The sequence below is a fragment of the Pteropus vampyrus genome, unplaced genomic scaffold (genome assembly GCF_000151845.1).
Source record: "Pteropus vampyrus isolate Shadow unplaced genomic scaffold, Pvam_2.0 Scaffold107, whole genome shotgun sequence".
Lineage (NCBI taxonomy): Eukaryota > Metazoa > Chordata > Mammalia > Chiroptera > Pteropodidae > Pteropus > Pteropus vampyrus.
Genome location: NW_011888888.1, coordinates 658,953 through 672,215, shown reverse-complemented (window position 1 = coordinate 672,215; position 13,263 = coordinate 658,953). Strand labels below are relative to the sequence as shown.

The 13,263-nt window shown below is 33.2% G+C and overlaps 1 protein-coding gene across 2 annotated transcripts in view; it reads right to left on the bottom strand.

Annotated features, from left to right (window-relative positions):
• RELN (reelin) overlaps window positions 1–13,263 on the bottom strand; it is a 482,573-nt gene that overhangs the window by 228,930 nt on the left and 240,380 nt on the right. For both annotated transcript variants that reach the window (XM_011365192.1, XM_011365193.1), the window contains exons 7-8: window positions 8,612–8,708; window positions 3,437–3,488 (exon numbers count right to left, since the gene is read on the bottom strand). In XM_011365192.1, coding sequence (XP_011363494.1) covers window positions 3,437–3,488; window positions 8,612–8,708 — 149 coding nt within the window. The remainder of the gene's footprint in view (window positions 1–3,436; window positions 3,489–8,611; window positions 8,709–13,263) is intronic.

The following is a 13,263-nucleotide window of genomic DNA, read 5'->3' as shown; positions in this document are numbered from 1 at the left end:
GTACACTGCTTTTAATAACACTCTCAACTGAATATAAATGCAATGTCTACTTGACTGTGGTTGCTATTTTGGTATTTGGTTACTATAGGGCTTGTAAAGCTAAAGGTGAATACACATGGTTATGACATCTCTAAAATTTGTGTATGTGCCCCAGTCTAGTCTTCACACCATCCATATAAACACAATAATATTACTCTAATATTCTAATGTTATTTATAATGAGATACACAAAACCATTGCTGGAAAGTTCTGTCCACTACACTGTATTTACCATATAATACCATACACTACATACTAATGGTTTGCTTCTATATTGTTTCTTAGCCACCCTAATCCGTTTAGCTGCCAAGAATTTTTATTCACAAAATGCAATAAGCATCAAAATGGCCATCATCGATAAATAAATTTTTAAGAAAGTGTTGGCGAGGATGCAAAGAAAAGGGAACCCTTGTGCATTGTTGGTGGGATTATAAACTGATGCAGCCACTATGGTAAACAGTTTGGAGGCTTCTCAAAAAATTAAAAATAGAACTACCTTATGATCCAACAATCCCACTTCTTGGTATTTATCTGAAGAAAACCAAAACATGAATTGAAAAAGTTATGTGCACCTCAGGTTCACTGCAGCTATTTACAAGAACTAAGATACGGAAGCAATCTAAGTGCCCATCAATAGATGACTGGATAAAAAAGATGTGGTACATATATACAGTGGAATATTATTCAGCCATAAAAAGTGAAATCTTACTATTTACAACAACATGGATGGACCTAGAGGGTATTATGCTAAGTGAAATAAGTCAGAGAAAGACAAATACCATATCATTTCACTTTTATGTAAAATGTAAAGAACAAAATAAATGAACAAAGAAAATGAAAACAGATTCATAGATACAGATTGCCAGATGGGAGGGAGGGTTAGGGGACTGGGTGAAAAAGATGAAGGGATTAAGAAGTAAAAATCGTTAGTTGCAAAACAGTCATGGGGATGTGAAGTATAGCATAGGGAATATGGTCAGTAGTATTGTAATAACTATGTATAGTGCCGGGTGGGTACTAGACTAATTTATATAATTGTATATTATATAAATGTCTAACCGCTATGCTACATACCTAAAACTAACATAAAATAATACTGATTGTCAACTCTAACTAAAAAATAAAAATTAAAAAGTAATTTAAAATAAAATGGAGAAGAGTATGAGAAGAGAATAATGAAATATGCTAATCATCACAGAAGAAAACATGACAAAGGCATTAAAACATGCTTTTGAACAACATTAAATTTATAGCAAACTAAGAAAAAATGAAGTAAACGAATTTCCCAATGAAGTCCCTAAGCAACGAATTATAATTTCTTTTACTAAATATTTTCTGCTGCATTCCTAAATAATGACATTTTAAAATTTCACTTTTGATTCTAAAACTGCTACTCAAAAAAGATTTTTAAGTGTATTTGTAGTTAGAAACTTGACCCATCCCTCCTTCTCCCCTTCCTTCCCCTACCCCTCTTTCTCTCCTTCCTGTTTCTGTTTCTCTTCCAGACTTCTAACCTAAAATCAAATCAATGCTTTAAATAGCATGAGAAACTCTCTGGCCTGGTAGGCTGCAGCCCTCCATGCAGAAATTGGGGGCTCTTGCTAAGTCACATGTTTGGGGCTAGTCCCAAGACCTTGGGCGTGGTGCTTGTTCTGAGTTTGGGTCCCAGTTACTGAACCCTCCATTCTCTGAATAACTCTCTTTCTTGGCTCTTTTTCATCATCTCTATTGTTCATGCTATTGAAAAATGAGGAAATAAAGAATCAATGCCAGCTCTACAGTGGATTCTTTTCTATTTACAGAAATAGACATTTGTTTTTCCTTTAAGGAAGGATAATTTAATTGGTGCTGAATCTCTCCTACTTTGAATAAAATTATAATACTAGTAGAATTGTGAGGCCTATATTTTAAAGTGGATTCTCTTGTGTTCTTCAATTGCTAAAAGATAATACCTGAAATTAATATTCATTGCTGTAATAAAAAGGGAGAATAAATACTTAGAATACAGATAAATAGGAAACATTACTCAACTTATTTTTTATATTAACAGTGCAATAAATTTAAACACATTTGTTCTAGTTAAGAACCTCTAAGTTATTTGCCTATCATGCTACAGTTTTAAAATTTGTTTTTGTAGCAGCACAACTTTTAAAAAGTGAATTTTATTTTTTGTGATCATCAAGTATTACATGCTCACTATAGAAACTTAGGAAATACTTGTTAACGACAGACCAAAGCAACGCTCTCATAAACAAAGTCATTACTTTGTTTTTGCTAACGCTTTTCTCATGACCACATATGGACTTCTGAATAATCTGTAAATTGTAGGTAATGCTATCAATGTGAGAAGAAAATAACTCAAATTGTAATCAGGCAAGTTTCACACAACATATACAGAAGTTAAAATGAGGCACACTGACAAAAAAGTGACAACACATGACTTGAAGAAAATTGCTCTTAGACACAATCAACCATAGGGGCCCTGGCTGTGAGAACACTGATCTGTAAATAGGACTAGAAGACCTTTGGGGAAACAGTCCTTTCACTAACGGTAGATCTCCAAAGACAAGGCTGAAGACAGTGGAAAGTGGAGGATGCTGTCTCAAGGGCACCACTACCAGCAATCCTCATGTCACGGGGAGAGGCCAGGAAGAGGTTTCCACGTTATGCGACCAAGACCAATAAAGCTATAGCCCCCATGTGGAACGCAGTATCTTTCTTTACCTAGAATATTTCCTCTGGAAACTTATGCATGTTATTTATTAATATATACCTTTGAAAATTAGAGTGGAAAGTAATATAATAGCAAAACTATAAACACTTGATCAAAAGGTACATTATTTTATTAAATGCTTTAGGTAGGAATTTTTAGCTTTAACGCAAAAGCACTTAAAAGAAGTATTGCCCAATACAGTCACTTTTTAATTGTCCATATCTGATTAAACATAATTGTTTATGTCAAACACGAAGTCCTAATTGTTTTCTCTCAGCCACCAATAATTATCTCTTTCATTACCAATCAGTAAGAGTGTGGGAAATTTAACAACATTTAATCATAATCTGAATAAAACATAACCAATGAGGTAATTCTGAGGTAACAGAATAATCCAATACATTCAAAATCCATATGTAAATTACCTTAAGAGTTTTGTATTATCTGTATCATTTATTATCTGTATCAACAGCAAATACCACTGCTGCAAGAGAGAAGTAAGAATAGAATGTAGCATTTAAATATTTTTTATTTCACTTTAAAAATGTTTTAAATTATTTAGGGCAACATTAAGACTTACTCTTCTTTAAATTTGAAAGCATTTGGCACTATAATTCTGATTGTACACTATGATTAAAACAAACATTTCCAGGTTAAATTGCTATAATTGCTAAAAACACTTACCAATAGAAAATTGGAGGACAGAGGCTGTTGTTGTATTAAGGCCGGTGGTAATCTAGAAAAAAGAATATACCAAAATAAGACGAGATAAAAAGAGAAAAGGAGAAAGAGGTGAAAGATGTCAGGAGGAGGGGGAGTGAAAAGCAGAAAGAAAGGAGCCATAAACAGAGGCTGTATTTATCCTGCAGTTAGCTTATTTTTATTAATCTGTCTGGACAGAGATATATTTTGTCTCTCTTTTGGGAACAAAGCTACAAGACCTTGACTGAGGCGCTGATACTGCATTTCTCAGGGCTTTGTTGAAACTGCTTTTTGGGTAATCTACACCTTCCCACCATCCTACATCCTACATCTTAGATCTGGAGCCCAAATCAAATGTCATAAAAAAAACTACCAAACAAAAATTGGTAGGCAAATTTGGAGCAAATGAGGAGAGTAAGAATATTTTGAAAAGTAAATAAAATTACAACAGCTAAAGGGTGCAGTATTTCTTTGGGGGATGATGAAATGTTCTAAAATTGACTGTGGTAATTAATGGCTGCATAATTTTGTCAATAAACTAAAAACCCTGAATTGTATATTTTAAAATTGTAGAATATGTGAATTATTTCTCAATAAAACTGTTACCCTCCCCCCCCCAAAAAAGTAATCGAATTATGGACCGAGTAGTATTCTTTCAACACATTTTTATTACTTTCTCTTAGTTTCATAAAGAAGCATGCTTAAACAATCTCTTTCTGAAAGAAGAATGATACCTTATCTAATTTTAAATAAATGTAAATTTAAAAAATATTTACTTATTTATTCTTTGGAACAGTGACTTTGACCTGTACCAGCTTAAATAAAATGAGAATTAAGGTTCTCATTTTCAGCGACTCTCTTGTTGGGTTCCTGACCCTGTACACTAAAGTATGGGATGCGTCCCGTGACTGTACCCTATAAAATAGAAAGTGTATAACTGTAAAACATGTGTAACTGTTTTTCACCGTGGCAGAATCAGGAAGCTGTTTTACTTTCATTTCTTAAATGCCATGATAACATTCTTAGCTTTATCTTTGCACTTCGTTAGCACACATGCGATGAAGTCCACAACTGCAGAAGGGTCAAGAGATACCCAGCGCATGAATCACCGTGGGAACTAGTGGACAAATGAGCAAGCAAGACTCTTGTTCTGCCAGATGCAACTGAGATATGAATATCAAAAGATAGAATGTGTGTTTCCTGCTTCTACAACACGTCTTAAAAAGATGACTAAGCATTTGCTTTAAATATGAGGATTTAAAATTCATAAAGCAGGAAAAGTAATAGAGGAGAGGGCAAGAGAGGCATTTTACAAATTGTCCAGATATCAGTATAGGTATTGGCTCCTAATTGAATTTTTTTTCTTTCCTTTGCTAGGTAATTTTATTTTTGTTTATTTTTTATTTTTATATTTTAAAAAATTTTGGATTAAGTTTCCTAATTGATTTTAACCATAGCAAAAATCACTGGTGCCAGGGTGTCAGAGGACAGTCTCTATTTAATTTAAATCCCTCATTATCACAGACTATCTGCTAAAAGAAAACTGGCCCAGAACTCTGTTTCCTGCCCCTTCCCCTTACCAGAGTCATTAGAGTAAAATGCACCAACAGAACTATCTTCAACTACGGTAATAGCTCCTTTTCAAGATTCCTTTAAAAGAATCTTTTTTCCACAGCTTTTGGAGTATGTTCAACTATTCGTCCTTATGGGTTTACACTTGGATAATTTGATGTTAAAGTCCAAAGAGGCACATGGAAATTTAAAATTTTTTCACATAATGAAAAATTCCTCCCTCTGATTTTATGGAACTGGTCGATTCTTGGGTGAATTATGAAATACTCCTGAATATAAGTTCTTTGAAACAATGGTATTATATATGTTAAAAGCATCATGGTTACTGCTATTGCTAGTACACTAAATATACTAGAGAGTCTTAGACATTTGTCCTGGTGGTGTAATAAATGATGCTTGTGTCACCTGTGTGATTGAGTTCCACAGCTGTGACCTCTGCTAGCAAACAGCAGGTTACTTGAAATACTGCCAAATTTCAAATTACATGTGCTAACTGAGGGTGACCCTAGACTTTGATTAGTCATTGATTCTACATTTTTTTTTTCTTCACCAGGAAAGCTAAGGACTGGTAAAATGGTTGACTTTCATTTCTTTACCTTTACTCATTTAGTTTAATAGTAAAATTGTCAACTATAAGAAAAAACAGAAAAGATGAAGAAAAAGAAATAACAAGAAGCACTGCCTGTAAAATTTATTCACCTATACTTTCCTTTGGGTATTATAAATTATTTATTATTGTTGAGTTCAAATATATAATTTTAGTCTGCAATGTTATTAAGTCTTTATATCTGACATTCTGAGAACTAAAGGGTCTCTTAAAGGGCTTTTGTCAAATAATATAGCAACTATGAATGTCTGACAGAGAACTTTTTTTCCTATAAAATGTCAGTGCTCTTAAATTATCAAATAAACTACAAACTATAGAAAATCAGAATGATCACTAAATGAGTCTGAACAATTCACTGCAGGTTGAGTCTGTTCATTCTATACCTCTTTCCTACAAATTTTTATTGGGTTTGATCCTGTTTTAGCCCAACCAGCCTTATAATTAAAATGTATTTCCAAATATGTGAGAATAATTCAATAAATAATTTCTTTTTTAAAAACAGAGGGTAACATAATTTGTTTTAAGCTTTGAGAGAGCACATTTTCTCTTAAAGGAATGGGTAAATGCCCATTGCTCATTAGCTTCAATTCAGACTAGCAAAATGAATAAAGTAATTGCCATTACCTGAAATACGGAGACTTCACTGAGTTCAATGAAACATGTGAGGGCTGCATAGCCCAGTAGCAGTGGAAACATAAATGGGTGATATGCCCATGTGACAGCAGATGCCGTCTCTCACTAAGTTTGGCTTTTACTGAAATTAAATGACCTTTTGACTAAATTCAAAAAATGGAGATCCTCTTTTTTTCCTTTTAAAAGATAAGGCATTAGCCTAGTAAGGTTCTTTGCCCATGGTTCCTTATTTCACAACTTCAGTATGAACTGGATTTATGAAAAATAAGAAGACATATTTTTAAAAGTGTTTTGGGGTTGATAACTTTCATCAGTTCTCATGCACAACGGTTTAGATTGGATTCAGTTTTGAAGTACCATGCAAATATTTAAAGTTTGGTAAACATAATAGCATGTTAAATGACAACTGAATTTCTCACTTGTCATCTGATTATCTGTCTTCTGTAAATACAACTTGGGTAAAATATATTTTGCTCCTGGGACACAAATACAATATAAAAGTTATTGTAAATTAAAAGCTGTGTAAAATGTGACTGTCATCCCTCTTTGTTAATGTAACTTCATTCTACTACCTTTGAGTCTACAGCAGAATTTATCTTAGAGAAATACTTATGATGGGAATATAAATCTGCATATGCTTTTTTCTTTCTCAAAAGGAGATGATTATTTTGAATATTTTTCTTTTTAGTTGAAAGGCTAATCTCACATTAGTTATACAACTCAAAACTAGCCCATTGGGGGTATAAACTCTAATGCTAAATAAACTAGGACATAGTGAAACAATAAGGATTGAATATATATGGAATCAAATTAACTAGATACTTGTTTTTATGTTATAGAAATATGATTCTGGCATCGTATTTGTAGATATGTTTATTTCCTATTGATCAGTAGAAACAAATAAGAATTTGCCATGAATGTCCAGAAATATGAAAGCGAGACCATTTTAAAATAGACATTTATCTAAGCTTAATTAACTATGGTAAAAATTTAATTTTGTTTTAAGGTTTATAGATAATTAATTCAGTCATGGTACATTATTTAAAATGTACTAGCAAATCTATTTTTTCAAGAAGAACTTTACTACCAGAGTCACATTTGTCTGCAGGAATATTGTAACACCTTGTGAAACTTGAATTATGAGCACCTATTATTTTAATTTGCATCCAATTAATTCTGTTTGTATTCTAATTTCAACTAAAAACTCTTCAATTTATCAATGTTCTGAAGCTCATACCTTTAATAAATTAAATGTATCCAGTGCCATGAAAGGGGTATTCAAGTAGCATAAAATAAGAACTATGTTATAAAAATTAATTGACTTTCACATTTTGACAACTAAATCTTTAATTGCCTAGCTAGGTTTTTTCCCCTTCTTATTGTGGCAGCCAGTCTTCTGACCACTTTTAAAGTTAATGAATTTGAAACATAAAGTGTGACATGGAGTGAAAAATATAACCTGTTACTACAAGCTCCATGATAAGGAAGACGTAGGAGAGAAAATGAGAAGCACTGAAGCTCAAGGCAAAAAGCAGAAGAGCAAAGCATAAGGGATGTTATAAGAGTATCAGGTTCACGGAAATCGAGCCGGGATAATACGACAATTGCTTTTATATCCATTTTTAAGAATATGAAATAAATGTAGTCTTCACGTCAGAAAAAAGTACCAAGTAACAACAAAAGGCTCATTAGCCACATGCTGATGGCTAGTGATCTCACTGCTTTCAATTTAGAATGCTCAGATTTCATTTTACACCTAATCCAAGAATTTATCTTTGGCAAGCAAATTCTCATCAGTCTAAATTAAAGGAAAGTAAATCGCTCCTGAACAATTTGGCATAAACCAAAAATTTTAAAAACTTGTTTATATTCAGTGTGCTCTTTCAGTTTTTTTCTTTTTTTAAATTTAAATCATTAAAGTTCCTTTGTGGTTAGGAAGCAAGTTTGAAAATAATGTGACAAAACTGCTCATCTAAGATTTCTGGCTTGCAAGGAGAAAATAAGAGGTTGAGATGTAAAGCTTTATATGAGAAATTATAAAGTCATATTTAAATATATATAGATATATGTATCACATGTCATACGTCATACATATCATACCTATATTCAAAATCATGATATACCATGTTTAATGAGATCCATTGATGTCTCCAACTTTATTGAGTCCTTTATTTTTACAGTTGAAAATAAACCATAAAATCATTGCTCCCAATTTTTAGATATTTTGTAATAGAATTCATAATATAAACAATATTATAAATTTCATCTGAACCAGAAGAGCATAAGAGCAAAGATCAGTAAAGACAATGTATTTGGAATAATGCACATAAATAGTATCTACTTACCAATTCCCTTGGACCATATGGCTCACAGAAGGTGACAGCATTGCCATGCATAATTGCACCACACTGTTCTCCAGTCTCACAGTTGCTACATTCAACCCTGTAGGAACACAGAACACACCCTCAGTCTAAGAGCGAAGTAGCACAAAGTGGCTTATTGCTCAGGTAAGGAAAGATGTAACAGTAAATGTTATTCAGTTCAAATCAACATTTTGAGGAAAGTAATGGTATTTTGTATTGTGACATGTTGAGGAACCATGAAACTAGAAAAACTTAAATTCCAATTCTTTCAGTTACTCGTAGTGTTGGGTAAGTTACTTAATGTTTCAGTTTGTTTTCTTATCCATAAAATGAGGATAATAATACTGACCTAAATCTCACATAGTTATTTTAAGGATTAAATGAGAGAGTATATATAAAACACAGAGTGCAGAACCAATCTCATAGTAGGTACTTGACAATGGCGGATGGTATTATTATAGATAATTATATATAATATATACCATGTCCAATACAAGGATGTTTGCAAATACTAAATATAAGCAAAGTAATATACACTTATATAATGAACGAAAAACTCGTATCTCTGAAATCAAAAGATGTTTTACAAATTTTAAATCTTTTTCTTTGTTATAATTAGTATGTTTAAAATTCCTGTTCTCAAATTTGCATGCATTACAAAATATACCATGTTAAAAATAATGAAATCAGATTATATTTTATCCACATGTTAATATGAAATATATACAAATTCTAATTCAAGCAAAGTTTGGATACTGAGTTAATACATTTACCTTACAAGTAATTTAATTAGCTACTTTGTTTATTACTGTAAAATGAAGTGGTTAATCAATCCTTAAGACAGGATCTCAAAAATCAATGTATTCATATTTTTAGTAGAAATTGAGGTTTTAAATATTCTGGATTTGACTCTGCACATTTGCAGTAACAGTTACAATATCTGCATTGTGACATTTCAACCTACAATCATTACATACTTAACATGTAGAAAGGCAGATCTATGTTTCCTCTGTCTGAACCTCAAACCACACGAGAGCTGTATTTCATGAAGAAAGGACATTTTCAAAGACTTTCACATTCCAGGTGCCAAACACTGTGGAAAGGGCACTATGCCCTTTGTTTTGGAAATCATTGTATTACGCTCTTTCAGCTGTTTTCTAATTTCAGAGAAAGAGGAAGTAAGAACCCCGAAGCAAGTAGGAAGACAAAAGTATGAAAAAACACCAGGTAACTCATAAAGCCTAGAGGTAGAAGCACAGTAAGTAAAAACTTGGCAAATAAATGTATTTCCTATATATATATTGCTTGAAATAAATGATTATTCTAAACTTTTGAGCTGTGTTCCCACACCAGGCAATAATAATGTCAAGAACCCTTGTTTGTTTGTTTTAGAATAAACAGAGAATAGCTTCTGGTATGTAATTTAAAATGCTAGCATCACAAATGTCAGTAGGAGATTTAAATCTTCTCTTGAGTACTGTGAGGCAAGATTCTAATACATGTCCTTGACATTAGAAGACATAGAGTATTAGCTCCAAAAGGGCACCAAACATGTTCCTCGTGCACCATTTTATTCCTTGCACGTTGAATTCCATAAATATTTGTTGAATGAATGAATGACTATAAGAGAACTCCATACATAGAACTATTATTAAGGCTTGAGGTCTAAGGCATTTAGAATAGTGCCTGGCACAGCAAGCACAATGTAGGTGTCAGTGTGTGAACCATTATTATTATGGATTTCCATCGTTTTCATCCAGAACTGGTATATTAGGTTTTTTCCCCCATAGAGAACTTATTACATGAACTTCTTACTACTGTTTTTCTATTCTTTAAACTATACATTATTTTTTTCCCCAGCAGCGTGATTGTAATAAAAGTACACAGAAGGAACACCAAAAATTATAATGGGATTCTTACTTAGTGATAGATGGGGATTATGTGGCCTCCAAGTCATCATGAAATGGATTGAGAGAAACACTAACTTTAACAGAAAAAACTTAGAAGACTGTTCAACCCTTACAATGGCTATCTGCCATTTTCCTTTAGCAACTCTAAACTAAAAACGTCATTGCTGATGTGAATTCCAAGGCCTGATGTTGGAATTCCCATAGCAATGAGTCTATCTATAAATATTAATTAGCAGTTTTAAAATCAACTGATATCAGAAAAATAATACCTGTATAAAATATATGTATTTTAGGCCCTCTTCTCCTATAGTTTTGCTTTTTTTAAAAAAGTTTATTGGGTGTAACATTGGTTAATACAATTATATAATTTTCGGGTGTACATTATAATTTGACATCTATATATTCTATTGTGTGATTACCACCCAAGTCCAGTTTCCTTCAGCTACCATATATTTGAACCTCTTTACCCTGTCTACCTCTTCCCTCCTCCCCTACCCCCTACCCTCTAGTAACCACTAGTCCATTGTTCATGTCCATGAGTCTCTGTTTGTCCTGTTCATTTCTTGCTTTCAGGTTCATATCCCACATATAAGTGGTATCATATGATTTTCAATTTTTTCAGTCTGGCTTATTTAGCTTAGCATGATTATCTCAAGGTCTATCCAGGTTGTTGCAAATGGCAGTATTTCATCTCTGCTTATGGCTGAGTATGTACATACATTCTATTGTATGTATGTACCACAGCTTCTTTAGCCAATCATCTATCCCAGGACACCGGCTGTTTCCATGTTCTGGCCACTGTGAATAGTGCTGCTATGAACATCAGTGTGTAAATATGTTTTCGGATATGGGTTTTCAAGTCTCTGGGGTAAATACCCAGTAGAGAGATTGCTGGATCACATAGTAGATCAATTCTTAAGTTTTTTGGGAACCTCCATACTGTTTTCCATAGTGGCTGTACCAATTTGCAGTCCCACCAGCACTGTATAAGGGTTCCTTTTTCTCTGCATCCTCTCCATCATTTGTTATTACTTGTTCTGTTGACTATAGCTATTCTAACAGGTGTGAGATGGTATCTCATTGTGGTTTTGATTTGCATTTACCGAATAGCTAGCGATGTCGAGCATCTTTTCATATATTTGTTGGCCATTTGCATGTCCTCTAGGGAGGAGTGTCTGTTCCGGTCTTCTGCCTATTTTTTGATTGGATCATTTGTTTTTTTGTTTTTGTTACTGAGTGATATGAGTTCTTTGTATATTTTGGATATTAGGTCCTTATTGGAGGTGTTGCTTGCAAATATATTTTCTCATTTGGATGGTTGTCTCTTGACCTTGTTGATGATTTCTTTTGCTGAGCAGAAGCTTTTTAGTTTGATGTAGCCCCATTCATTTATTTTTGCTTTTACTTCCCTTGCCTTTGAGGTCAAATCCATAAAATCCTCTTTAAGTCCAAAGTCCTTGAGTTTAGTTCCTATGATTTCTTCTATTCATTTTATAGTTTCAGGTCTTATATTCAGGTCCTGAATCCATTTTGAGTTAATTTGGTGTGTGGCGATAGACAATAGTCTAGTGTCATTCTTTTGCAGGTGGCCTTCCAATTTTCCCAGCACCATTTATTGAAGAGTCTTTTCTTTCTCTACTGTATGTTTTTGGCTTTTTTTGTCGAAAATTATTTGCCCATATAAATATGGGTTTATTTCTGGACTCTCGATTCTCTTCCACCGGTCAGTGTGTCTGTTTTGCTGCCAATATCATGCTGCTTTGATTACTGTTGCTTTACAGTATAATTCAAAGTTGGGCAGAGTGATGCCTCCAGCCTCATATGTTTTTCTCAGGATGGCTTTGGCAATTCGGGGTCTTTTGTGTTTCCATACGAATCTGATATTTTTTGTTCTATTTCTTTAAAAAATGCCGATGGGATTTTGATGGGGATTGCATTAAATCTGGATAATGCTTTAGGTAATATGGTCATTTTAACTATGTTGATTCTTCCAAACCAAGAACACGAAATATCTTTTCATTTCTTTGTATCTTCTTCGATATAATAGTGTCTTGTAGTTTTCATTATATACGTCCTTCACATGATTTGTTAAATTTATTCTTAGGTATTTTATTTTTTGTTGCAATTGCAAAAGAAAATATTTTTTCTGCTTATTTTTCTGATGCTTCATTATTAGAGTATAGGACCGCTATGGATTTTTGAACGTTGATTTTGTATACAGAGACTTTACTGTATTTGCTTATTGTTTCCAGTATTGTTCTTGTGGAGGCCTTAGGGTTTTCTATATAGAAAATCACGTCATCCGCAAATAGTGACAGTTTGACTTCTTCGTTTCCTATTTGGATGCCTTTTATATCTTTCTCTTGTCTGATTGCACTTGCTAGGACCTCCAATGTTATATTGAATAACAGTGAGAATAGTGGACAGCCTTGCCTTGTTCCTGATCTTAGAGGGAAGGGTTTTCGTTTTTCACCATTAATTATAATGTTGGCTGAGGGTTTGTCATTTATGGCCTTTATTATGTTAAAGTACTTTCCTTCTAAACCGATTTTGTTAAGTGTTTTGATGATAAATGGATGCTGTATCTCGTCAAAGGCTTTTTCTGCATCTATTGATATGATCATATGATTCTTATTTTTGAATTTGTTTATGTTGTGTATCACATTAATTGATTTCCATATGTTGAACCATCCCTGTGCCCCTGGGATGAGCCCACTTGATCAT